The sequence below is a fragment of the Sturnus vulgaris genome, chromosome 15 (genome assembly GCF_052056855.1).
Source record: "Sturnus vulgaris isolate bStuVul1 chromosome 15, bStuVul1.hap1, whole genome shotgun sequence".
Classification (NCBI taxonomy): domain Eukaryota; kingdom Metazoa; phylum Chordata; class Aves; order Passeriformes; family Sturnidae; genus Sturnus; species Sturnus vulgaris.
Genome location: NC_142257.1, coordinates 1225515 through 1250838, shown reverse-complemented (window position 1 = coordinate 1250838; position 25324 = coordinate 1225515). Strand labels below are relative to the sequence as shown.

The window sequence follows — 25324 nt, the reverse complement described above, 5'->3', positions numbered from 1 at the left end:
GGGCTCTGAGGGCCCAAACACTCCTCAGCTCCACGAATCCTCCCAGCCTCGGCCATTCCCAGCTTTCCACAAAATCCTCAAGCACACGAGGGCCCCTCCACCCAAACCTGACATTCTCCATGAGGCAGAGGAGCCCGGGGAGCCCTCAGCGATTCGGGAGCCCCTCAAGCCCGGCCAGGCCTCAGGCAGGGCCCAGCGGCCTCACCCAAAATGTTCCCAAATACCCAAAGTGTGACACTGTGAATTCAGCCACTGTCCCCATTCCCTTCAGCAGTGTCCCCTTCGGTCTCACCCCGCAAGATCTAAACTCTGATCCCTCACACTTTGGATGGAATCTCTCCAAAGCCCTCGTGCCAGAGCTGCACTTTTGCCCGCATTAAGCGTCGCCCTTTTGATGCTGGGGGCAGCAGCAAACGCCATTAGAGGGGTTTTGTGTGGGCCTTGGGTCACCTTTGTCCCTTTGCCAAGCACTGGAGTGAGGATTAATCCGTGGAGTAATTGCAGAGCTCTGAAATCTGCCCGGCCAACCTCTCCCATGGCTTCGTCCCCTCAGCGCCGCTGCCAAGTCCGTGTCACAAAGGAAAAGCCATTAGCGGGCAATTACACTGCAGCAGGATTTCCCAGCTAATGAGGATCGCCAATTCAAGAGGAGCTGCGGCAAGGCTGAAGGAATAATGAGAGAAAGGGGATGGGAGTTTCTGTAATCCCGACAGAATGAGAAACAACCATGGAGGGAAAGAAAACCATCTGCTGGAGCTGTGCTGGGGCCACAGCCACATGTGGGTGTTTGTCACAGCAGCAATGCACAGTTAACTCCATTTTGGTGAAAAACTCCTTTTTATCGACAACAGGTTACTGCAACAACCCCTTCCCAGCAGGGTCAGTACCTTCGGGTGATCCACCAGCATCCTGTCTGCCATAAAAACACCCTGTGCCATAAAAACAACCTGTGCCACAAAACCACCAATGCTTCCTGGAAATCAGAACTTCCTAGACATCAAGTTTACTCCAGCAGCTTATTTTTTGTTTAGCCCAGGAGCTCAACTCAACTTAGGGAATGTATCTTTACAGTACCAAAAATGCAAGTGGAAAAAACACGTGTATAAATGCTGCCTTCTATTTGATGGCAAAGTGCAGTTCCAGAGTCTGCCATTCCATAGAGTCGTTGAACCACTAAGGCTGAAAAAGAACCTTTCAGATCATCAAGTCCAAGACCAACCCAACAGCACCAGATATTTTGGAAAAATACCTGCTGGCATGGCCCTCCTTTGAGTGCAGTGGGATGGAGCTCTGGAACAGAAATTACCTGATCCCTGCTCCAGGGCAAGGAAACACAGCTCAGGACAAGGCAATTCCTCCCTGGACGGAGAAATTCCCCTGTACACTTACCTGTGAGGGCAAGACTTGTCTGAAACTGTGAGAATTCCGTAAAAACCAGCCCAAGGACTGCTTGTGCCCTTCCCATGGCATCCCCTCCTTCTCCTGGGACTGTGGCACAGCCACCAGGGCTTCCTTGGATCTGTCTATACCACATCATCTTTTCTTGCTACTTACAATTTTTTTCTACTCAGCTGGCTGAGCATGGCTTGGGATCTTTCAGCCACTGTGGTGAAAGGTGAGGTTAGGTAGAGACTTGTCCACGTGATGGAATTCCAGCAGTGGACCAGCAACCTCAGTTTAATCTTTGTTTAGTCCAGCAAAAACACTTCTGACATAAATCAAAGGCTTTGGGGTCAAGGACTAATAAAGCAAGAAAGTTAAAGACATGAAAACATTATTTCCCTTTAAAAGAGCACTGAAAAAAATCAAGGCTTTATTTGAATAAATGTTACACAACATTCTTTATCATTTTTACTTCTCAGCAAACCTTAAAGGGTGAATCAGATTTTTCCTCATTCAAGTCTACAAAATGAAAGAGGCATAGTGACCATTCAATATACAGACAAGAAGGTAGCACGGAGCAAAGCTTAAATATTAAGCAACTAAAGCAAAAAAGTGAAAAGCAATACATTACTGTCACTCTCTCTCATTAGAATATCCCTGACAATTTCATTTCCAAATGAAAATGTGGTTTCCAACGCAATGCTGGGAAAAGCAAGGCAGACATGAGCTCCCTTGGATGCTATTTGCTCTATACCCATATTCTCCAGTGCACACCTGCATCCCTTGGGTTATTCCCTCCTGCTTCAGCTGCTGTGCTCAGGGAGGGAGGGAGGAGAGCCCTGGGGGATCCGGGGGCACAGCCAGGCACTACCGGCTTCCAAAACAACAGCAGGCACTCCTCAATGCCATGTGCAACAACCCTGCCACCACAGTCCCGGGCCTTTTTCCTGAGCAGAAACTGGTTTGTGCCATGTGGTTTGGTGGCTTTTCTGTTTGGTTTTTAGGGGGAGTGGGTGGGGGAATGTACCTGATTAGGCCAAGCCCCCCCCCATCCATTGTCAATCCAAGCGGAGGTGAAAGGCTGGCACGGACCCGGCACCAAGTCACCCCTTTCCTCATTCACAGGTCTCAAGCTTTCAGCTCTGGTCACATCCCAGGCCTTGAGCAGGACCAGACTGCTGGGCCTCTTCCACTGGTGAAAAGGAAAAGCACTGTAGAACAAATATTCATCCAATTTTTTTTAAGAAGTTTGTACTTTATCATGAAATCGTTACGGCCAACGGTACAATTTGAATGCACTGCACAGCATTGTACAGCCTGGTTTTAAAAAGTAGGTAGTGAATATTCAATTTCTGCCATTTATAACTAAAGAATTTAGCTCTGAAAAGCAGACACTGAACCAGCACAAAGCACGAGCTGCCACACACTCAGTGTGTGAATCCCTGATGGGCCTGGCTGGGGTTTGGGGGCCTGTCCCAGCCTGTCACTTCCCCCTCTCCAGTTGTTTAACAAGTATAAACCTGTTGCCTATGACAGAGTTGTCCTAACTTCAGATTTTATGTGGTTCATTCAGGCTCCAGACACGAAGAAATTGTCTTTGTGCTGACCCAGAGGCCCCTTGGAAAAGTCTCTCTGGTTTGAAACGATCTAGACAAAGACATTCTATTTTCTCCAATTGAATCAGGATATCAGTAAGGAGGAAAAGAGTTTCCTACAAGTCCTTTCATCTCTATAGAAACAGAAATTTGACTTTTAGTAGATTATGTGCACATTTTCATCTCTTCAAAACAAATATTTATTTTCCCGGGTTACACATTAAATCCCCTGCTAAGAACTTTAAAGAAATGGTTCTGCCGAGACAGTGTGCACACAATGGAAATAATTAGTGACAAATAAATTAATATTTAATAACTCATGATTTCAGCAGCGTGTCCAGCATTCCCATGCTCCACTGAAGTCAGTCTTACCCAAGACCTTTGTGGGAGGGGAATAAAATGGATAAAACCCCGTGGGTTTCTTTTTTTTTTTTTTTGATTTACAGCTTTCCAAAGAAGTCAACGCAACTCAGATCAACAACCATCAGAAACTCTAATAAAACCTTTGCTCTCTACTAGTTACCTATCTGAAAAATATTTATGTCAAAAGGAAAAAATAACCCATGATTTGAAATAGAAATGCCATCCCATTGAATCACTCTCCATTCATGATTCCCATCCTGTTATAGGATTAGAAGCAAAACGCTGCTCTCTGCCTTGTAGCCCCTCTCAAGCTTATTTCACAACCCTCAATTCCCTAAGTGTTACAATAGCATAAATAAAATGCAACCATATTCACACAGAAGGAGCTTTCCCATAAAACAGAGATCCATGGAGTTTGTGGTCACTGTCCTTTCCATCACCTCTATGGGAAATGTTGGTCTCAATAGCAGGACTGTTCATATTTCACAATACAACTGGGTTTGGACATGCTTTGATCACAGATCACAGCTCTGCTAACACCTGCACTAAATACTAACTAAGCCTCAGAGAATGGAAAATTGCAATGCTAAAGTCAAGAATTAAAAGAAAAGTTCAAAAGTTACAGTCAACTTCCCAGGCAAATTGGCTCCGTCACTGGCACCTCTCAAAACATACAAACGTGACTGTCACATTACAAAAACCCCAGTTATCTGCAGTGAGTCTTCATCCTAATAATTCAAGTGGTTCCTTGCATGTAAGTGTCATAGAGTCTTTCATAATTTCATGCGTCATTTATTGCAAAAAAGTTTTATAAAATATTTCCTAACATCTTTTGAAATTTTAAGGAAAATGTACATTAGGTACAGGCGCCCTAATGGTGCGAGGGGGAGCTTTAATATCTTTTACCCCCTTTCCCCTTCAAAAAAAAAAAGTTTTACTACTTGGTGAAGATTTCAGAGGAAAAATAGGACAAGTCAGTCTCAGATTTCTCTCAGTCCTGATGAGCTGGTGCTCTTCGTGGCAGTGTAGTGAGGTTCCATAAAAACAGCGGGTCATTAGTGTCTCTGAGCTGAAAAGGGGAGAGAAAGGGAACATGGTTAAATGTCTTCCAGTACATATTGCAAAAGTAGGTAAAGCAAAAGCTGAGGTGGCCAGAAAAGTTACTGGCTCACCTGCTTTGTGCATCGTGTGCAGAAGACAAAAAATAGATTGACATTATCACAAGACAGACACGAGTGAGCAAACTCCTCCAGGGCTGGGGTTTGAGGAGGAGCCACAGAACCAATCTGTTACATCTCACCCCATTTCAGCATCCAGAGAGAATTCCAATTGTAAAGACATTAAAAGACAGCTCAGGAAGCAGGGAGATTAATTCACAAAATCCATACATTGATGGCAGCTCACAACACAAAGCTGAATCTGACCCTGCAGTGCCCTCCCACACGAGAGCAGAGTTCCTGAGGGAGCACTGAACTCTAAACCTGCTCATGGTGCTTCTTCCCCATGGCTGCCTGTGCTTTCCCATCTCCTCCAGAAAATGGGAATAAATCATGATAAAGCAAACAGGAACAGCCCAAAAACTGAGCCCTGCATGAACCATCACCAGTCAGCCACCAATTCTTACTGGGAGGAGGGGGAGGCCCTGGCACAGGTTGTCCAGAGAAGCTGTGGCTGGACAGGGCTTGGGGCAACCTGGGCTAGTGGAAAGTGTCCCTGCTCATGGCAGGGGTGACAATGGATGATCCCAACCCAAACCAGTCTGGGATCCTATGGAGATTGTGCTCTTCAGATACAGTGACTGAAAAGCTCTGTGTCAGCTCAGTGTCTGTGCCACTGAACCCCCTGAGCTTCCTGAGTGCAGCCCCTTGGCTGATTATCACCATCCCATGGGGACAGTGGGATGTGGGATCCGTGGGATCCATGGGGTCACTCACTCCATGTGGGATCCATAGGGTCAGACTCCATGTGGGATGTGTGGGACAGTGACAGCTCAGCCTGGCTGAGGGCATGGCTCTCCTGGGATCTCCAGTGAGCTCCAAGCTGGAGCAGCTCCATTCAGCTGCTGGAGGCAGAATCCCACAGAATCCCAGGATCACACAGATCCCAGATTGGAAAAGACCTCCCAGATCACTGAGTCCAGGCTGTGCCTGATCCCCACCTTATCCCCAGCCCAGAGCACTGAGTGTCACGGCCAGGAATTCCTTGGGCACCTCCAGGGTTGGGGACCCAAACCTCCCTGGGCAGTTCCAATCCCTGCCCACCCTTTCCATGGGGAAATTCCTGCTGCTGTCCACCCTGAGCTCCCCTGGCCCAGCCTGAGGCCGTTCCCTCTCCTCCTGTCCCTGTTCCCTGGAGCAGATCCCAAATCCCCCCCGGCTGTCCCCTCCTGTCAGGGAGTTGTGCAGAGCCACAAGGTCCCCCCTGAGCCTCCTTTTCTCCAGGCTGAGCCCCTTCGCAGCTCCCTCAGCCTCTCCTGGGGCTCCAAACCCTTCCCTATGGAGCCACACTGAAGGACTGCCCAGGAACAAGGTAAAAATGTGTGTCAGGACAGGCAGTGACACGACCCTGGCCTTCCCTGCCTGTCCCACTGAACTCAGCCCACACAGCCTTTTCCTGGCAGCCTGCACTGCCTTGGGCATTCTGACTTTTCAATGCGAACATTTTCTCAATCCCTTTATTCACTGCTGTCCAAAGAGGAGCTCTGTCTTTGAAAGTCCTGGCTTTTATCTCCAAAGGAAAAGCAGAAGGACACCAGGCAGCCATAGAGGGGGAGAAAAGGCACCCCAGAAGGACAAGGGAAGCAAAAATAGCAGCACATCCCATCAGGGATTAAACCTCAAGGCCAGGAGCCCAAATTTAAATAGTTACAGTAACATTTATGCACCTTCCTAGGGGATAATGCTGGGTCTGTGTAAAACTATGGAACAGAAGGCACAAAATTCCTATTTTCCTGCTACAGATTCCATTTGTAGCCAGTGGAGAAGAGGAAAAGCAGGCTGCTCTTCCAGATGATGAACTGAAAGCAAAAACTGTTTCCTTCTTTTACAGCCTCCAGCAGCAGGATCTCAGCCACCAGGAAAACAAAAAGCAGCAACACATTCTTCCCTTTATGTGCCTAATTCCCTGAAATACATGACACAGTATCAAGAATTCCTAAAATGTGGTCAAACTCAGATTTCTCCAAATAAATGTATCAGAAGAGATTACTCCTAAATCCCTTAACACTTGAAATACCTCAAAGAAGGACTTTTTTTTTTTTCATTAACTAAACCTTCTACAATTCTTTTAAAAATTGTTTTTGTGGCTTTAGTTCCTTTTCACCAGAGCTACTAAGTACCCAAATTGGCACCACGTGCTTTAAAATCCTGAAGCACTGCAGAGGTGCAATTAAACCCCAGCATTTCCTAAAGCCAAACAAAAATCCTACATGTCACTAAATAAAAAAAATGATGCTAAATTAGCATTTAAGCAAATATTTGCTTGGAATTGTATCTGCTTATTTTACTGACAAAGCAAGATCCCATCTCCCTCTTTGTGCACCTGTTAAAGGACAGCAAGGACAATTCTGCCACCTGAATTTGCTGTGATTCTGTTGCAGAATCTCAGTGCAAGCACTTGCCTCCCAAGGCAGAAATTCCCAGCACATGACTGACATGTAGGAGAATATTCCTTATTCATCCTGCATATTTGCCATCCAAAACATCTGTAAACAAAACTGACCTAGATCTGTTTTTTTTTTTATAAAGAACAACCTGATTTCAAGTTGCTGTCACACAAATGGCACCAGCCAAGCAGGAGGCTGCACAAGAGTCCCCTGCAGAAGGGGCAGTGCAGTTTTCCTCAGATCAAACTTGGATTATTCCAAGTGTGATTCCTGCAGGATGTGACCAGGACACAGAGCACAGAATCCTCTATTTTATACAAAGATTCTGTTTTTCCAAAATTAGCCTTGCTAATGACAAACTGACAGCACAGATCCATTATTTGTCCTCTCCCACTCCCAGCTGCACTGAGCCCAGGAGCTCAGCCTCATCCATTGGTTTTCACACCCTGCCATTGCACCAACAGCACCCAGGGTTTCACTATCACAAATGAAATCAATATTCCAGTGCTTGATTTCAATTCAGTATTATTTCCTGTCCCAGCTGCAACTCAACAAGAGCTGTGTCCCCCCTGTGCCTCTGCCCCATCCCACAGGGATTCACACACCTGGAATTTCCTCAGTTCCCACACTCTTCTCTTCCTCCTCTGCACTCAGGGATGGAATCCTTGGCACAGAAACAGAATTCCAGCTGTTCAAAATGTGCCTGCTCCTGATTTGGGAAGTCACTTGTCAAACACAGCCCAAACAAGCCCCACATCCATTTCTTCTCACACTGAAGGAGCAAAGCCTGGATTTAAACTTGCTCCAGGGGATCCTGATTTGTTCCCTGAGCCAATTCCTGCCTGCAGGCTGCTGAATTCTCCCCCAGGCCATGGGCAGGCAGCAAGAGGAGATCAAAGATGCCACATCCCAGGCACAAACACAGGGACTCATCTTTTCCAGGTTATCCCACTTTTTTTTTTTTCCTTTTGCTCCCACGTGTCTGCCTGTTGGATGTACAAGGTGGCTCAGGTTTTCTGAAGCCTGAAATCCCTGCTCTGTCAGCTCCTGCTGTTCTCACCTCCTGCCAGGAACACCAATGGTTTTTTTTTCCTGAGGAAAACATGGTGCTGCTCCAGGGGCTTATCCCAAACTGGAAAAAGCAGGATGGCAAACCAGTCACCAACTGCCTGGCACCACAGCCCTGCCTGGGGTCTGCTGCTCTGCCTTGTGTTCACACAAGGGCACTTGTGTCACTGTTAAATTTAAGAAAAAAATAAGAATAAATTAATTTAAATGACAGTCTGGATTGTATCCACATCCCAGGTAACACAGAAGATTGAAATGTATGAGTAAATCATAGGCTGCTATTAGGATCCAACGATTAAACCCCAATAATGAGAGATATTTCTGACCTGGGAGAAATTGCTGCTGTTTGGTAAAACTCATCCAAATGACCACAAACAATTCTTACCACCGAGGTCAGAGATAGATGGGGTCAGACTAGAGCAGGTGCCTAAAAATGCCAGGAGGGTGAGCAGGGAAGAGAAGGGAAAAGGCACCACACAAGGGGATGTTATTTACCTAAACACCTCCCTATGAACACACTGCCAGGGTGAGCCCATGGGAGGAAATTATTTAAATTCAATAAAATCCAGAGAGCAGCAGCTGGGGGGGTTCAGTGCTGGCTGGGAGCTGCCATCACTGCAAGGACAGGGATCACAACAGGTTCTTTCCATCAAGGATTCAGGAGAATTTGATGCTGGATACTCCCATGCCCATCTCTCAAACCTGATCTCGTGGATCTTCAGTCAGCTACACAAGTTTTCAGTGTTCAATGTGGGTGACCCCCTGATCACTCCGTGGTCAGAAGCTTTGTTAGTTATGGGAAAATTCCCTTTTTAAACAATCCTGGTCATTTTACCCAATGGATTATGCCACCACACACTGCCATCCATCCCTTTAGGCTCGAGCTCAGTCTTTAGCTGCAGATCAGTGAGGGACCCCCTGCACTGCCTGAATTTGCTGTTCCTGCAGGCATGCACTGAACACAATTATAAAGCAAAAGATGGACTGAAATATCCTTTCCCTGATTATCATTATCAGTGTGCTCCTTTCCACAGCCCCTCAGCCAAGAAAGCTGCTCTGTTTTCTCACTGGACTTCACAGAACAGGCAGGACAGATGATGATGCTGAGGATGAGCTAGTGACATTTATCTTCCAAAATTCACGTTCCTATTCTACTCTGACAGTTTTAGCAGACATGAAAGAAAATCGGTATCAGGACTTCAGAGAGTTAAATACAGCCAGACCTAAGGGCTAGCAATGCAAAAAGCAACTCTTACACTTCCTCACTTGTGCTACTCTTAATCCCAGTTAGAAACTGTTTTAAAAACCCAAAACAAAGTGTTTGCAGCCTTGCACAGACCAAAATCACCCACAAACCCCAGCCCAGGGTAGTTCTGTAGGTTCCAAACTAAACACAGCAGCGTCTGAAAGAGAAACCAAATCATCAGAGATGATTATCTCACTGAAGTGTTGACACAAAGGTACAACTCTAATTAGAACACTAACGAAGATCAGTTCCATTTCCTGCATGACTCCACTCCACACTCACACACAAGCATTTCCCGTTGCTTCCAGCTTTGCTCCTGAAGCCTCACACCTTCAAACACCTCTGGGGAAAAGAGCTCAAAGTTTTGGAATAACTGCTCTCTCTGCCAAGGTATTTTAATGGAAGCTGAAGACCTTCAGAGAACAGAACACTGAACTAGAAACTCATCATGCCCTGTCCCTAAATATCCAACAACCACACCAAGGCATTTCATTAATTAAAAAAGGCATCATTTGCAATTTATCCCATTCAGCTGATGGGAAAACAACAGTCACCCTCTCTGCTGCTGTTCTGGAGGCAGGGTCACAGAAGGATTTAGGTTGGAAAAGACCTCCAAGATCACCAAGCCTGATCCTCACCTTGTCCCCAACCCAGAGCTCTGAGTGCCACATCCAGGAATTCCTTGCAGGGATGGGGATCCAAACCTCCCTGGGCAGTTCCAATGCCCAACAATCCTTTCCAGGAAGGAATTGTTCCCCTGGCACAGCCTGAGCTGTTTGTGCCCAGCCCTGGCACAGGGCTGCTCCTGGGGGGAGCAATGGAGAAATCATGGATCAGTGATGGCAAGTGCCACTGCCTTGGAGCTGGGGCACTGCTGGGGACCACAGGGACAGCAAAGTGGGGTTTTAGTTTAGTTAAACCAACCCCAAGCCCTGTGTCAGCCTTCAGGGCTCTTCTCACCCTGTGCCTGCCTGACCCAGGCTCAGCCCAGCCCCTGGAATTGCTGCACTCACAGGAGCAGCTCCTGTGGAGTTGAAGGAAAATCAAGGATGGGAAGGAAGAGGAGATTTTCAACTTAATGTCACATGGTGTTGAAAAAGATTAATTTAACAAAATAAATCACTTGTTTTGAGCCCTGTTCAGTCTGCAGAATACAGCACATTCACTAGGAAACTGAGGAAAGACTTAAAACTCATCAGCTACAACTCAAAACTGACTTCAAATGCCTTCCACAAACAGTTCTTTTGAACATAAAACCACCCAAAAAAAGCCCTCCCATACCTGTTGCTCCCCCAGCAAACATCTGAACAAACTCTGCCTATGTAAGCTGCAGTGTTACTCTAATTTTAAATAAATTAAGAGAACAGAGGCTCCAGGTCTTCTAAAGAAAAAATAACAATGTTAATATCGATTTTGCCACTGCTTGGCTTAGAACAACGAACTTAGAACCAGTTCACTTGAGCTTCTAAACCTCAAGGAAGTGGTGTAGACATCTGACCCACCTCACCTGGGTTCCTGACTCCAAAAAGCAGTTTGCTTTAATAACAAAATACAGCTTATTTCCTTAAAGAAACTGTTTCTGTTTGCAGGAGAGAATACAGAGAAGTGAAACAGATTTTTTTTCCAATTTTTTTTTTTCTTTACAAAATTTATTGTGTGTTTATCACATTCAAAAAGCATTGACCAGTGGGGCTTTTTGGGAACTGTTAGGCTGGTATATTTGGAAACTTAATTAGCAATTAATGACTGTCAGCTTGAGGAAAATTTGCACAGCCATGGGTTTGACTCTTTAGACTTCCAATAGTTCTGTGGGCACAACAGAATAATTAAAAAAGGCAAAAAGAAACTGAATGCTTTGGCAAGACCAGACAGTATCATGAACATATGAAATCAAATCTTAAAATAAAAAATATTTTCAGGGTTTGATGATTAAATCCTTGCCCCCTTTTTCATGTCTGTTTAATTTCAGTCTGAGCTTAAATTTTTACATCTGTCATGATTGCCTACATGGGCAATTCTGGAAAATCCAGGATGAAAACTGCTTTGGGATGAGCACCAGGAGACTCCTGACAAGGCATTGCAAGGCTGAAGCAGGAATGGGTTGGAGGACACAGGAATTCACATGGTCAGGTAAGGACCAAAAGGCACAGCAAAAAAAAAAAAAAAAAAAAAAAGTCAAGTGCATTGCATGAAAATGCCCCAGTAGTGAGCAAAAACCATGCAAGGAAAGCTGGAATGGCAGTGGAGAGCAGCTCTGAGATGGAAACTGAAAACTTTCCCCACTGTACAAGTGACTTTATCCACAGTCTCTACTCAAATATATGGCCCAAAAGCTAATTTAGGGAGAAATTTAATCAACTTTTCCAGAAAGCCCTCTACAGAGCTGGTTCTGAAACAAAAGGGACAGATAAATAATAATCTCCAAATTAAGGCTGAAGTATACCAATGGTATTTACATCAAGCACTTCATCTTTAAGAATGCATGAAAAAGGACAATTTACTTTTTAAGGGTGTCCTCTAAATCCGGCATACAGATAAAATACTCTGACATCCTGGATTTGTTTCAAAGCTTTTTGAGAAACACACACAAATAATTCAGATTTAGTCAATTTTATTTACAGTTTGTTTTTTTTACATTTCAGAGCATTACACAATTACATATCTCATTTTTCTGACCTGCAAACAGATACCTTAAACGGAAATATTTAAAAAAAAAAAAAAAAAAAAAGAAAGAAAAAAAAAAGTTAGATACATCCAAAAATGCAACAATTACACATCTGACAATTCACAAAGTGTAATTTACTAGGACGTATCCTAAGAATTTAGGAACAACCAGTCAGGAGAAAATCTGACCAATTTCAGCAATTGATTATTTACACATTCAAAACAAAGCCTCTCTTAAGCTAAACCTCCAGGCAAACGGCCTGAAAGATTTCTTCAGGAGGAAAGACCAGAATGATTCACACCTATGCAGCATTAACAGCCCTTGATCCCAAACACTGAGGCCTCCTCAGCTTTGTCTTAGAGCTACAGGCATCCCTCTTCTCCGACCCTGAAGTGATTTACTTGTGCCCCCATGTGCATAGAAAGGTTGTGTTTAAGTGGTCACTACGATAAAACCCCATTTAATCTGGTCTTTAAGTCACTAAAATTCTTCTTCCTTTTACAACGTCTCCAATGCCATTTAACCCAATGAGAGCAGAGCTTGAACCCACCGGGCCTGGCCACACACTAAATCCATTAGAGACTGGTTAAAAAATAATCTTTTAAAGACCATTTAGACAAGGCTTACATTTCTACACTTCCCTGATGGGCCACCTAATAAAACAAAAAAAAAAAAAGTCACAGCTACTACTTTCATCCCTCGTGTCAACCCTTGGCCACACAGAACTAGTTATATACTGGGTAGAAACTACTAAAAAAATTCCCTGCAAATCAGCTGCCTTCCAGCTGAGGCTATGGCTCCTATGCATCGGGTGGTTGAGAAAAGTTTGGTTTGTCGTTTTTTTTTTTTTTTTCTTTTTAATTTCTCTCTTTAATTAAAAAAAAAAAATAAAATAAAATAAAATAAAATAAAAATCCTCACTCGAAAAAAAAAAACCCCGCAGCCCTCACTTTTAGGCTAATTTTGCTTGCGTGTACAATTGGTTTGGAACCGTCACGACCCGCTACGTGAAAAGAGCGACCGAGCGCAACTCGTGCCCGCGGCACGTCCTGGCTGGCAGTCCTGTCTGAGCTGGCTGGGGCCTGGCTGCAGCCTCCAGGTCTCTTGCCTACCTTTACTGTGCACATTCACGTCTCAAACTGCGTCAGCAGGGCCCGCACCTCGGGCGTGAGCTGCTTGGCAGCCTTGGCTGCCTCAGTGACGGCCTTGCGGTACAGACCCTTTCTCTTCTTATTAAAGCGCAACTGGAAGCTTTCTAAAAAAGGGGAGAGCTGTGCAAGAGCAAGGAAAGACGTGGTGGTGGAGCCAAACCATGAGATTCGAGCCTCCTGGCGCACCAGCAGCCCGCTATCCTTGCGGCTCACGGTTATGGTAAGGATACGGGCCGGCCACCAAGGGAAGCCATAAATCTTGGCCCAAACAATGTCCCCTACACATACGGTCCTGCCATCTGGTGTGACACATTTAGAGACGTTTTTGGAAAAGACTTCTGTTTTCAAGGAATTACTGAGCTTTTTCTCTTCCTTCGAAGAGGAGGAGGAGGAGGAGGAGGAGGAGGAAGGTGCATGCATGCTGCCTGGAGGAAAATCAAAGCTTTCAGTAGAGCTACACTCAGAGTTGGTGGATTTCAAATCATCTGTGCTATCACTACTACAAACTGATGCACTGGAAGAGTCAGATTTCTTTTGATTAAGGGTCATGTAAACCGTTATATTGCTTTTGCTGCCTCTCTTGCCCAGTGTCTGCTGTTCATCCTGATCAACAGTTACATGCACTTCACTCGTGTCCTGAACCTCACTGCCGGCCTCTTCGGGGCCTTCTGAGGGGCTCTGGGTTTCTGAAGGGGCCTCACCTGCTGAGCGGGTGGAGGAGCAGCGAGACTGGGGCTTAGTTGCCATCTTGCCACTCCGTATTTTCTCAAGTCCTGTCTTGAGGGAAGAGTCATTTTCTTCGTTGCGGTACCGCTGGGGCTTTAGGCGCAATCGGGGCGGGAGGGACCCTGAGCTGGTGTTCTGGAGACGCCGCGTGAAGTGGACCTTTGAATGTGCATTTTTGGAAGAGGAGGTTGCACTCTGCTTCTTTTGTGCCTTTTCTTTGGCCATTTTCAAGACTTCCCGAGCTTTTGCATGATCCATGTTTTTGCTCTGGAGAACTTTTTTTGTGTTTAACTGCGCTTTCGAAGTATTTGCTTGTGCGGAAACTTTAACTACTCTGCTTCTGCCGTGGGCAATATTTGAAACCTTGACCACAGCGTTCCTTTTCTGGCTCTCGTTTTGGCTTTTTCCATCCACCTTGTGGTCAGTCTTAAGTTTTTTATTCACAGTAGTCACGCTCTCGTTTCTTCTCTTTTTACTATCCTCATATTTGGAAGAGTCACTTGCATTGCCACCTTTCTTGATCTCCTTTTTCTCTGCCACCACGCTGTTTTTGCACTTGTCACACAGGACCTGCCGGGGCCGTAGTTTGATGGCGTTCATGATGGACGTGGGTTCCTCCCTGTACATTTTCCGCTTGGGCCGCTTGATTTTCCGGGGTGGAGGCTGAGGTATTGACTGGTTATAGGTGTCCCTGATAAACAAAGGAGGAGGGTATGGTGCTCCCTCGTGAAAGAGAGGAGGTGGTTTAGAAGTCCAAAGGCTTTTAGCTATGCTGGGCTCTGATGGCTGAGTGAGGGAGGAGTCATCAGGGACTGCAGCATCGGCCTCGCACTTCACCTGCGCCTCCTCTTGGAATGGTTTGCTTTGGAGCTGCATGGCTTCAGGTTTGTCCTTGTACTCCCTTTTGGGAAATATGGTCACAGGGATTCCATGGGGGCCAAACCTTAAAGAGAGAAAGGGGGGAAAGAAAAAAAAAAAAAAATCAGTGTTTTGAGGGAATTATCGCAGCGTTTATCACAAAGCACTGGGTAGCCAGCGTTTGAAAACCGTGAATCCCAGAGAAATTAAAGCTTCGTGTCCAGCCTTATGGGAAGCTTTGAAAATGCAAGACACCAAAATGAAGTCAGTAGAGAACAAAAAACACATCACTGCACTTATTATCAGTTTCTCTTGTATCAACAAGACACCCTGAAAATGAAACAAAAATATCCCCGAGACAGCAGCCAAAGAATTAACTTCATATTCTGGAAAATGCTAATAAACATCCAAACTCACCCCAGCAACTCCCAATCTACCCAGGCCCATTTTCCACACTAAGTCAACTTCAATGCAAAGGCATCTTCAGGAACTTTTCTTCCATTTTTAGCACAGCAGAGAAGGATGAAGGGTCCAGATTTAATAGAGACAAATCTGGGCTGCCTAAATCCTTGCAGTGAACAGGGAGTGCCAGCACCCTCCACCCACAAAAGCTCAGCACCTGATGCTTTATAGCCCAAAACTCCCCAGCCCAGCCTCAATCTCTCCCAGCAAAACTCCCTTTATTTCAACTCAGTACAAACTATTCCTCACTGTTCCACAAGAAAAGAAGACTTTAAACCTTTCACTCCTTTTCTCCAGACTGGAACTGCTCTAAGGCAGGACAAGGGAGTAGCTCCCCAAAATCTGTTTGTGTTGCACTGTGGTTGCTCAACAGCATTATCCACTCAGCTAATTAAACTCAAGTTTATTTACTTTTTTTTTAGTAGAAGTACCTACATGTTGCCTTTATTTCCTCAAAATTGGATTTGGAAAAAAGTCGCCATGGTTGGTTCTTTACAGCGTCCCCAACAAAAGCCATCACTTGTTTGTCCTTTTGCTTATCACAACCTTCTTTCCCTGTCTAACCCAAGGTTAAATTATCCACCCAGTTTGCATTTCAGCAGCTTGTACAGACATTTTTCCAGCCTATGGTCTAGCATTAAACCACAAGGGACTTGCTCATAACCAAGTTTTACATTCCCTAAAGTCCCACAAGTCCATCAAGGGTAAAGAAGTTGCTTTTCCACAAATGCTTTTCCCTGCACAAAGGATTGTAAGCAAATCACTCAGTTCCAAGTAGGGTTTTAAAAGAAACTATCAGCTGACAGTAATTCAATTAACAATATTTTCAGTGCTTTTTGCATCAAGACCTTCAGCTGCTAAAAGAAAACAAGATCCAGATCCCATCGTTCACCACCTGATAAAGATTAGAGGATTTGGTAAAAAGTTAATCTATGGTAAGAGCTGAAAACAAGACAGGGCAAGATCTGTGCTGTGCTAATTCCCAGCTCAAAGAGCACAAGGGCAGAACCAGCCAGGAGTGGGATTTCAAACCCCACCTACCCCATCCCCTACACCCCAGGAACTGCAGTTCCAGCCCTCACAGGCCATTCCCAGAGGGCATTTCTGGGAGTCTGTGGCAGGAAATTAGGCACAATTAGCTGTCACTAGGAAGAGGAGGATGAGGAGGACTGCAAGGGTTTCCAGAAGGATCCCATTCAAGTATTTCATCTCTTTTTTCCCAGGTTTTCATTCTATTGCCTCACCAGCCAAGTGTGCACGATTTGCACTCCAAAGGCACAAAGAAGCTGATGGAAAGCTCAGCACAGGAAATCAAAGATTCCTTCTGCACCTTCCACTCTCCTTTCCTTCAAGCACAAAACACAGGCCAGAACTGAAGAACAGGAAGCCACAAAAGGTAATTTTTATCCAAGATGCAAACCTGCTTTAGTAAGACACAAAACCAATCCAGAGTGAAGCCCTGAAGTCAGAGAATCCCTCACAAAATGCACTGCTTAAAAAACAAACCAGGCTCTCCCACCCCTGTCCATCTACAAACTAATGAACAGGGGAAGAACATTCATGGATATTGTGCCAGTTATGTACAGCACTAATCCTGGAAATGATGTGTTAATACAAAACACACAATTAATCCACCTGCAGGACAAAATATTTCTGGTAAGCCAAGAGACTGATCATTATTTCCAACAGCCCAGTGTATTGTGTCTTCTCTTGGCCTCACCCAGCAGCAGACTGGATCTATAAACAGTTTTTGATTATCTCTGTTTCCTCCCTGGCTAATCAAGTTCTCCAGTCTTGGAAGAATGACATGAAAACACAGAGAAAACGACGGCAGAAAAACTTGTAAATGAAACAGTAAAGGTAACAGGAAAGAATAAAGATAAAGAACAACGTAAGAAAAGAGGGATTTATTTTTCCTAAGAGAAACAGCAGAATGAAGACATGAGCTTAAACCCGTTCAGGACAAGGTATGACACAGCATCTAATTAGTTCTGCAGCAAGCACAGGGGTTTATTGCATGTACCAGAATTTCAAACCCTATTTTCACACACCTGGTTGTAGATAAATACTTCTCATACAACCACAGCCATTTCTGTCACACCAACTGCAAGGCTGAACTCGTTACTTGTGTTTGTAGTCACACAGAAAAGCTGCAAAAGCATTTGGTTCATCTGCCACAGAAATGAAAGAGGACTAAGAGGCATTTATAGAAAACAACATTTAAAAATTCCAAGGCACACAGCTCAGTTGTACCATGACATTTACTGGTCCCCCAGGTCTGTCAGTGGCACAAGATCAGCTCTGAAGAGAAACCATTTCTGACACTCCCAACACGCTCCTTTTGTCACACCTTGCATGTTTAAGTTCTACAAGGAATTGCTTGTCTTTATTCCAACAACAATTTTTTTTTTTTTTTAATGTACTCATCCCTAATATCACCTTACCCCACAAGATTTCAAGAACAGGCTTTTCAGTTACTGTTTGTTTAAAATAAAAATCCCCTGGTGCCCAGGTTACAGCTGCTCCCTGCCCAGCCCACCCCTGACTCTGAAACACTCCAAGGAATGGCAACATTCACTGGCAGGGGATCTGAAAGTGAAGTGTTACAAAAACCAAACTCAAAATTAGGGATTTCACCCTCAATCCAAGGCAGTGCTGGGAAGCAGAGCCCTGCTGCTTCCTGCCTCTGGAAATCAGAGTTTTCCATGGGGCCAGCTCCTCTCCTGCAAAGCTGTCCCAGCCTTTATTTGCCTTGAAAATGCACCTGGCAGAGAGGATGGGGACCATGTTGTATAAAACTCATTTCCCAGAGGTTTTTCAAGTAACCAGGGCAGTCAGCAGGATCTGATTGCACTCCTGCTGCAGATGGACATTTTCACTGGAAACAGCAACAGGATATCAGGACCTGCACTGCACTAAGAGCCTGATCAATTCTGGCACTGCAATATTTACACTCAGAGGAGCTTTCAACTGACCAGGGTGTGCAGAGACACAAAAAGGGTAAAAACAGAGAGGCTTCATTTCCAGATTGCCAGTTGCAAGTTAATTAATAGGCAGCCATGGCATCCAAAAGCCAGTTTGGGTACCAAACCCAAAACTCTGTCATTTAAAGGCAGAGGCTTTTTTTATATACAGACATAGAAACTTAAGGAAAGTAAAGCCACTTTTTTCAAATCTAAATCCTGCAGCAGAATTACTACAATGAATGCCATTACTGTTCAATTTACATGCAAAACAGAACAGTTAAAGAGTATTTTTCCAGAAACAACCATGAGAGATAAGAAACAAATCCCATTTTAACTCATGACTGTATGTACATAAACAAAGTACATCAACAACACGCCCTGGGGAAAAGTGTTTTACATTAACACCTAAAGTTTTAAGTTCTCATCTTTAGCCTCCAATGTTTGACTTCTCTACTAAAAGGGAGAGAAATGAAAAGCCCCTTGTTCTGCCAAAGGAGTGGAGCCACTGAGCAGGTTCAAAAGTATTTCCCATTTGTCTTTGAACACACTGAACTGACATCAACAAAGCAGAGAAACTTGTGTTCAAAGTTTTAAGTGTTGATGACTGATCAAAACCCATCCTCACCACCAAGGCAGTGCAGAAATCTCCTGTCACCTTTTCTGCTCTTGTAGCCAAGATCATCCTTGGTGTTCTGCAAAAGCCAGGACAAGCAACAGCTGAAGCCATTTTTATTGCATGGCTGGAAGTTCCAGGAGGATAATAACATGCTGAATGAACTATGGATATGTATTTCATGCATAAACTGAGGGTTTAAATTGTAACTTTCCATGTAATACATAGTTAGATCATAGCTATTCGAACACAAAGTTTTGCAGAACTCCTCAAAATAACCTGCATTGAAAACACAGATTATGCAACAACCTATTTTTAATGAAGGATTTACTCGGTGTGACAAAGCACAAGAAGGAATATATTGCTTTAAGTGCAGGCACCTTCCTGAAAAAAACATTCCCAGAAGCCAAGCAATCAGCTCCGTGGTTTATTCACCTCCTGAGCAATGGAACACCAGGCTGAATAGCCCAGAAAATGCACATTTCACTGAGAGCTCTGAAGGCAAAGGACTGCACTGTGAGTGGCTCTTTGGAACATTAAGATGCTTTGAGTTTAGGCTTTCCATTAACTACCATCATTTTACTGACACATCTATAAAGCTGAAGGTCTGTTTAAACTGAAATATCTTTTAATTTTGTACATCTGTTGCCACTATTAGCTGTCAGTTGCATTTGGAAGTAAACACGTTTGCTGTGATCTATTTTGAAGGATTATACCTTGAATATACTCTTCAAGATCATCCATATGCCAGACCCGGGACATATGGAAGAGAATTATACCATTAAATAATGGATGAATTGAAGTGTCAACATGGCCAAGATTCATCAGTCCTATAACACAAAATAAACTGAATGGAGACTGAAAATTTCACCCTGCCATGCCTCAACACCTTGAAACAAGCCAAGCAACACAAGCCCTGCTGCTGGAACACAGAGAATTCCATAAGGGAGGACAGATCAACCATCATCTGTCACATCCCAGACCAGCAAAGAACAGCTGAACACCTGAGATTCCTTCAGGAAAGGAGACTCTGAGGCCCAATCCAGACCCCAATTCCAACCCCATCCTGTAAATGAGGCTACATTTGACACCTTCAATAAAACCTCTGGCAGTCACAAGACACATGAATTACTGTTTAACCACACACACCTGAGCTTCCCACGGCTCTGGGGATAATAAAAAACAAATGTCAAAGAAGTGCTGGGGCTGCTCCCTAAATGCCCGAATTTCACCAAGCTCCTGAGAAACTCCAAAGAGGGCAAGTGCAGAGGTGTGGGGACACCTTGGGAACTGAGTGCAAGTTTGAAAATAAAATAAACCAAATTAAAACACAGCCCTGAGTCACAGACACTCCTTTACTGTTGACAATGTGCATCACAGAACATCAGGCCTCCTACAAAAGCCAGTCCTTCCCCAGACAAGGATGAGCACATGCTGTCCCTGGTTATTAAATGAAAAAGCAGGCAGAAATGTAACACATTTTTTTCAAGTGATGCTTCTGCTGTTTCCTTCTCACATCATTCTTTTGCAGTAGAAGCTGAATTAACAAACTGGGAACAGCACAGGATTCAGGAGTCAGTGCTGTACCTGAAAACTGCTTCTGGGATTGTAAGAATTGCAAATTGCCTATAAAAGTTTATTTTCATCACACAGCTCATGCACACCTGGGTGCAGGAAGTCCTTCCTTATCTTCCATAACAAAAGCCCAGTAAAGACATAATTTTAAACATATGGCTACTAGGAATACCCTGGACATCTTCTGGGTATCTAACTAAGGTTCTCAGGTCACAAAACAACCTTTTGCTCTCTCTGTCCCCCAAGAACTATTATGAACACACAAAAGTCAGAAGGAAACTGGTTTAGAGAAGAAGACAAGACACATGTCCTTCACATCTGCAGGATTAGAAGGAAAATTTCAGTTAAATGATAAAGCAATAAAAAGGCCAAGTCTTGACTGTTGGCAGAACATCAATTTAATCCTCCCTCCTCCCCTAATCTTTGGGAAGGAAATAAAACCCACACACAGAAATAATTATCCTTTCTCCAGAAGAACAAACTAAAACCACAACTTCTTAATCCTGTATTTTAACATTTACAAATGCTACATTTCTCAGGTATTTCCCTCCCACCTGCCTCCTCCAGGTGCAGAGCAGGATTTACCCTGAGGCAGCAGGAGGGATGGACAGATGGACATTTCCAGTCCCCTCAGCAAACTGGGAGTGAGCAATGCCAGGCACAGGCAGCTCACAGGGACATGAAACCCCACAGAACCAGGATGGGCTGGGCTGGAAGGGACCTGAAATCCCACCCAGTGCCACCAATCCATGGGCAGGGACACCTCCCACTGTCCCAGCCCCAGTGCCCAGCCTGGCCTTGGCACTGCCAGGGATCCAGGGATTTGCTGCACAACAAATGGGTTTGGCACTCAGGACACGTGGGTTCTCATTTTCTGCTGATTTTCAAAACTTCCTGGGCAGCAGGTACAGGAGAGTGCCATTGGTACAGGCAGGGAAGAGTTTCCTTACCTCAAATAAATGCAGGAATAAAGGGGCTTGTGGTAGAAACTCCTAAAGGGATATCTCATTTACAGGGGTGGGACCTTCATACAAATATCACTGACTTCATATCAAAGTCACCAAGAATAAAATGCAAAGTCAGGGCATCATCTCAACAATGGAAAAAGCAGTAAGATAAAACAGCCAGAAAACCCTCTAAAATCACAAATATATGGGAATATTTTTTGGTTTTCTTTCATTGTGAAGTTCAAGCAATTCAGAACATGGCTTGAGAAGACAAAAAAAAGAACACAGTGAGGTTTTTAAAACTGTCACTTAAACTTATTCTTCTTAGTAGTGTATGGAAGTAGCACCTTCACTGGTGGGTGCAGAAGGAAAAGAGAAATTAAGATCCAGAAAGGAACAGGATTTATTTCCCTCTGATCATACAATGAACACAGCATTAGCATGTGCAGTGAACACAGCCACTTTTGAAAGCTACTGAATGAGTAAATTCTAATACAAATTGTCACTTTTACTTAGTAAGAACTGTCAGTCTTAAAATATTGGTCCCTCTGGCATTAGGAAAGTTTGTGAGATTATTCTCATGCATTTGAATGAGACAGATTTCAGCAACCACCCATCTCCCATGCAGGAAATCCCAGCGTTGTCATGCAAATGAATGGAATTTAGGTGGTTTTCATTTAACCCTGCCCTCCTTTTTTTCTTTTTGGTCCAGGAGAAAAACTTATGACAAGAATTCCACGGCCTGCCACAGATACAGAAGGAAGTTCATGAAAAATATTCACGTTCTGCAAGTCCAGGTGCTGCTACACCAAACAAAAATAAACAGATATAAGGAAAAGCTGACAGCCAGACAATACCACCTGTTAGTCACCACAGAAGTGGTAAAATGGAATTGTTGGACATACAGAAAACACTTTTTTTTAATAATGTTTCCATTTCTTAGAGGTAGGAAGTTCTTGGACTGTTTCTAGAGCTTCTTTCCCACTACATTTCCTGCTCTGACACATCTGATAAGAGACTCCTGTTATCTACCAACGTTTTGTTGTCACCAGCCAAATACTACAGACCTTATATCTTAAAACTTAGTTCTTGTCCAGACCCTCTGTAGAGCTTGGCTTTGAGAATTTAAATTTCCCCTCCTGGATTGCCATGTAAAAGCACCTCTGAAGGAATAAATGACTGCACTGCTAAGAGAACCTGGGAGGGAGAGCCCCAGCCTCTCTCCCTGGGTGGCTTTTTGGCTTTTCCACAGTTCCCACTGCAAAGCTTTGTCCCAGGGAGGCTGGAGATGTTTCCACCACGGCACAGCAGCTGCAGCCAGCCTGCAAAGTGACTTTTGCTGCAAAGGGCTGCAGATCTGCTGCATGCCAGAGGCTCCTCAGTGCACAGGAAGCTGGGAAAACACGGGATGTTTGTGGCCAGGGTGTGTTTGGGAGGACAGGATCTCTTTCAGGAAAAAAGGAGAAGTTGGTATTTCCCTGCACTCCTGGAAGCAGAGGCTTTGTCACCCTCCTACCTAGGACAACCACGGTATTCTGCTGGGACAATTTCAAACCTAAAAAGAATTGGTGTTACCCAGGATTTCACTCGGTTTGTGTCACCTCCTGCCCTGCTCTCAGATGCTGTTTCACCCTAGGAGTGGCTGGAGCTCTGCTCAGCATTTCACACCTCACCAAGTGGCAGACTGAAAACGTCATTCCGTGACATTACCCAAAACTCGGGTTCACACAAGGCCTTTTGTGTCAAACCCCAACCACCAGCGAGGCCCAAGCCACAAGTGCTGGTCCCCACAATTCTCCTTTTAGGAACCACTGACAATACTCCAGGAAGTTGCTGAACATCTACTAACAACATAAAGGGAGTGTAAAAGACACAAGTCCACACACTGCTTATATCTGGGGGAGAAAAGTGCTGCATATTTTGCATACCGATTATTTTAAATAATAACCTTAAGTTTCACTTTTCTCTCATGAACTTGCAGAGTCCTTACACGTCGAGAAAAAAACCCACTAAAATAAAGACGTATTTTGACCTGCTGATAGAACCTAGATTGTTTGTAAGATACTATGATTTCTGGTCTCCCAAGAGCTTCTCACTCTTGAAAGGCAGTGCAAAAAGCAAACCCCAAACCCCGTTGTCTGATAAGTTATGCAAAGATACACAAAAAAAACCCCAACCACAAGGATATTTAAGAACCACAAAACTTCACCCCGTTCATTGCATACAAGGAGTAATCAGTACTAATTAATAACTGCAACAGCCTAGCTGGAAAACACTATGTACTGAAAAAGAAGGTTACCTAGGCAATGTAAACGAACAGGGCAATCGCATCCCGGGGCTGTTCTGTACAAAGAGGGAATAAACCCAGGCTCTGTCCCAGTGCTGCTCCCGGCACACGGGGATGCTGCTGCAGGCCTGGCAACCCCGGCCAAGCCCAAAGGCTGTGCCCGTGTGCTCGCCCCTCTCGTGGCTCTCCCGTTTTCCCATTTCCCACCCCCGGCTGGAAGGGTCGGGGAGGAGGAAGAGGAGCAAGAGGATGCCCAGGAGGACGCGGGGGCAGGAGCTGCTTGGCCCGGGGCGGGCTGGGGCCAAGGAGGGATGGGATGGGAAAGGAAGCGAAGCTGCAGAGTCCACGAGGGTCCCGGCGGAGCCGCCCCCATCCCGCCCCCGGCGGCTCCGGGAGCGCTCCCGGGCTCGGCACTGGGTGGGGGCTCGGGCTCGGCTCCCCCCCCCCGAGCTCTCACCTTTTCGAGAGGTCCATGAGGACCCCGGAAAAAAGCTTCTCTCCCAGCCGGAACGAGACCACCAGGGCGTCCTCGATGATGTGGTCCAGGGTGACCCGCACCTCGGAGCCGGGCAGCAGCGCCGGTGCCTCCGCCTCCCCTCCGCCCGGGGCCGCGGGCACCGCCGGCTCGGGCTCCACCGCGGCGGCGGCGGCGGCAGCATCCGGCTCCTCCTCCTCCGGCCGGGGCGGCTCCTCCCCGGGCCCCGCGGAGCCCCCGGCAGCCGGCGGGCAGGGCTGCGGCGGCTCCCGGGCCGGCTCGGACGGCGGGCAGGGCTGCGGCGGCTCCGAGCACCCCGGGCTGGGCGCTGCGCGGGGCTCGGCCCGCGGTGATTCCATCCCCGGGCTGCGCGGCGGCGGCGGCGGCGGCTCCTCCGTCCTTCCCGCGTCCGGCTCGCGAGTCCCGCCGGGGCTCCGGGCGCGCTGCACCGGCGGCGGCTCCTCGGCCTTGCCGCCGTCGGCCTCCTCGCCATCCGGCACCGCCGACTCCACGGCCTCGCTGACGGCGGGTAGAGGGTCCGCGCCGGCCTCGCTGCCCGGGATCGGCTCCATCTCGGGCTCGGCCTCGCCGGCCCCGCCGTCCCCCGGCACCGCCGCAGTCGCCGCCGCCTCCGCAGCCATGGCCGCCATTTTCCCCTACGCCTCCCTCCAGCAGCGGGAGCGACGGCCACGGCCCGCGGGGAGGGAGGGCCCACCCCCGGCACCCGGAGACGGCGTGCTATTGGCGGGCACGCCGCAATGCTGCGCTTCTATTGGACAGCGCGCCTGTCCATCCAGCCCAGCGGGAACTTCTCGTTGGCCAGCTGGAACTTCATTCAGTGCAGAGCCGGGAAGGGGAAGAGGGGGCGTGGTTTATCCCTTTATAGGCGGCCGGGGCGGGGCTGGGGGCTGCTCCGCCATCTCATTGGTGCAGGGAGGCGACGCTCCCGAGGGTGGTCGGTGATTGGCGGAGCCCCTCCCGAGGGAGGCCGGTGATTGGCGGAACCCAGTGTCTGTCGCGGGGCCAGGAGCGCGCGGGGGAAGATGGCGAGGGCGGGAGGGCGGCCATGGCGGGGATGGGGTCGCCTGTCTGAGGGATCCCGTCGCTCCTCAGCGTGGTCAGGACGCCCCTCTTGGGATCGCCCTGGAGCGGCTCCCCCGCGGGGCACAGCCCGGCGCTGCCTCCTGCGTTGTACAGTGCGGGCAGGGGAGCTGCTGGTCCCCGTGCTGGGGGAGCGCTCAGGGGGTGACACTGTGGGGAGGGAAGATCACGGAATATGCTGAGCTGGGAGGGACCCACAGGATCATCCAATTCAACCCCTGGCCCTGCACAGACCCACC

The 25324-nt window shown here is 46.4% G+C and overlaps 1 protein-coding gene across 1 annotated transcript; it reads right to left on the bottom strand.

Annotated features, from left to right (window-relative positions):
- Window positions 1–1783: 1783 nt before the first annotated feature.
- Window positions 1784–24649, bottom strand: PWWP2A (PWWP domain containing 2A). The gene is made up of 3 exons (XM_088174102.1): window positions 23967–24649; window positions 13037–14744; window positions 1784–4410 (listed from the first exon to the last, which is right to left on the bottom strand). Exons 1-2 carry the CDS (start codon window positions 24632–24634, stop codon window positions 13052–13054), a joined length of 2361 nt encoding a protein of 786 aa, XP_088030228.1. The 5' UTR covers window positions 24635–24649; the 3' UTR covers window positions 1784–4410; window positions 13037–13051.
- Window positions 24650–25324: the final 675 nt, after the last annotated feature.

Coding starts and splice junctions, on each gene's coding strand:
- PWWP2A (XM_088174102.1), bottom strand. CDS start 24,634: ATGGCGGCCATGGCTGCGGAGGCGGCGGCGACTGCGGCGGTGCCGGGG. Junction 14,745..23,966: donor CTCATGGACCTCTCGAAAAG/GTGAGAGCTCGG, acceptor TCTCTCTTTAAG/GTTTGGCCCCCATGGAATCC.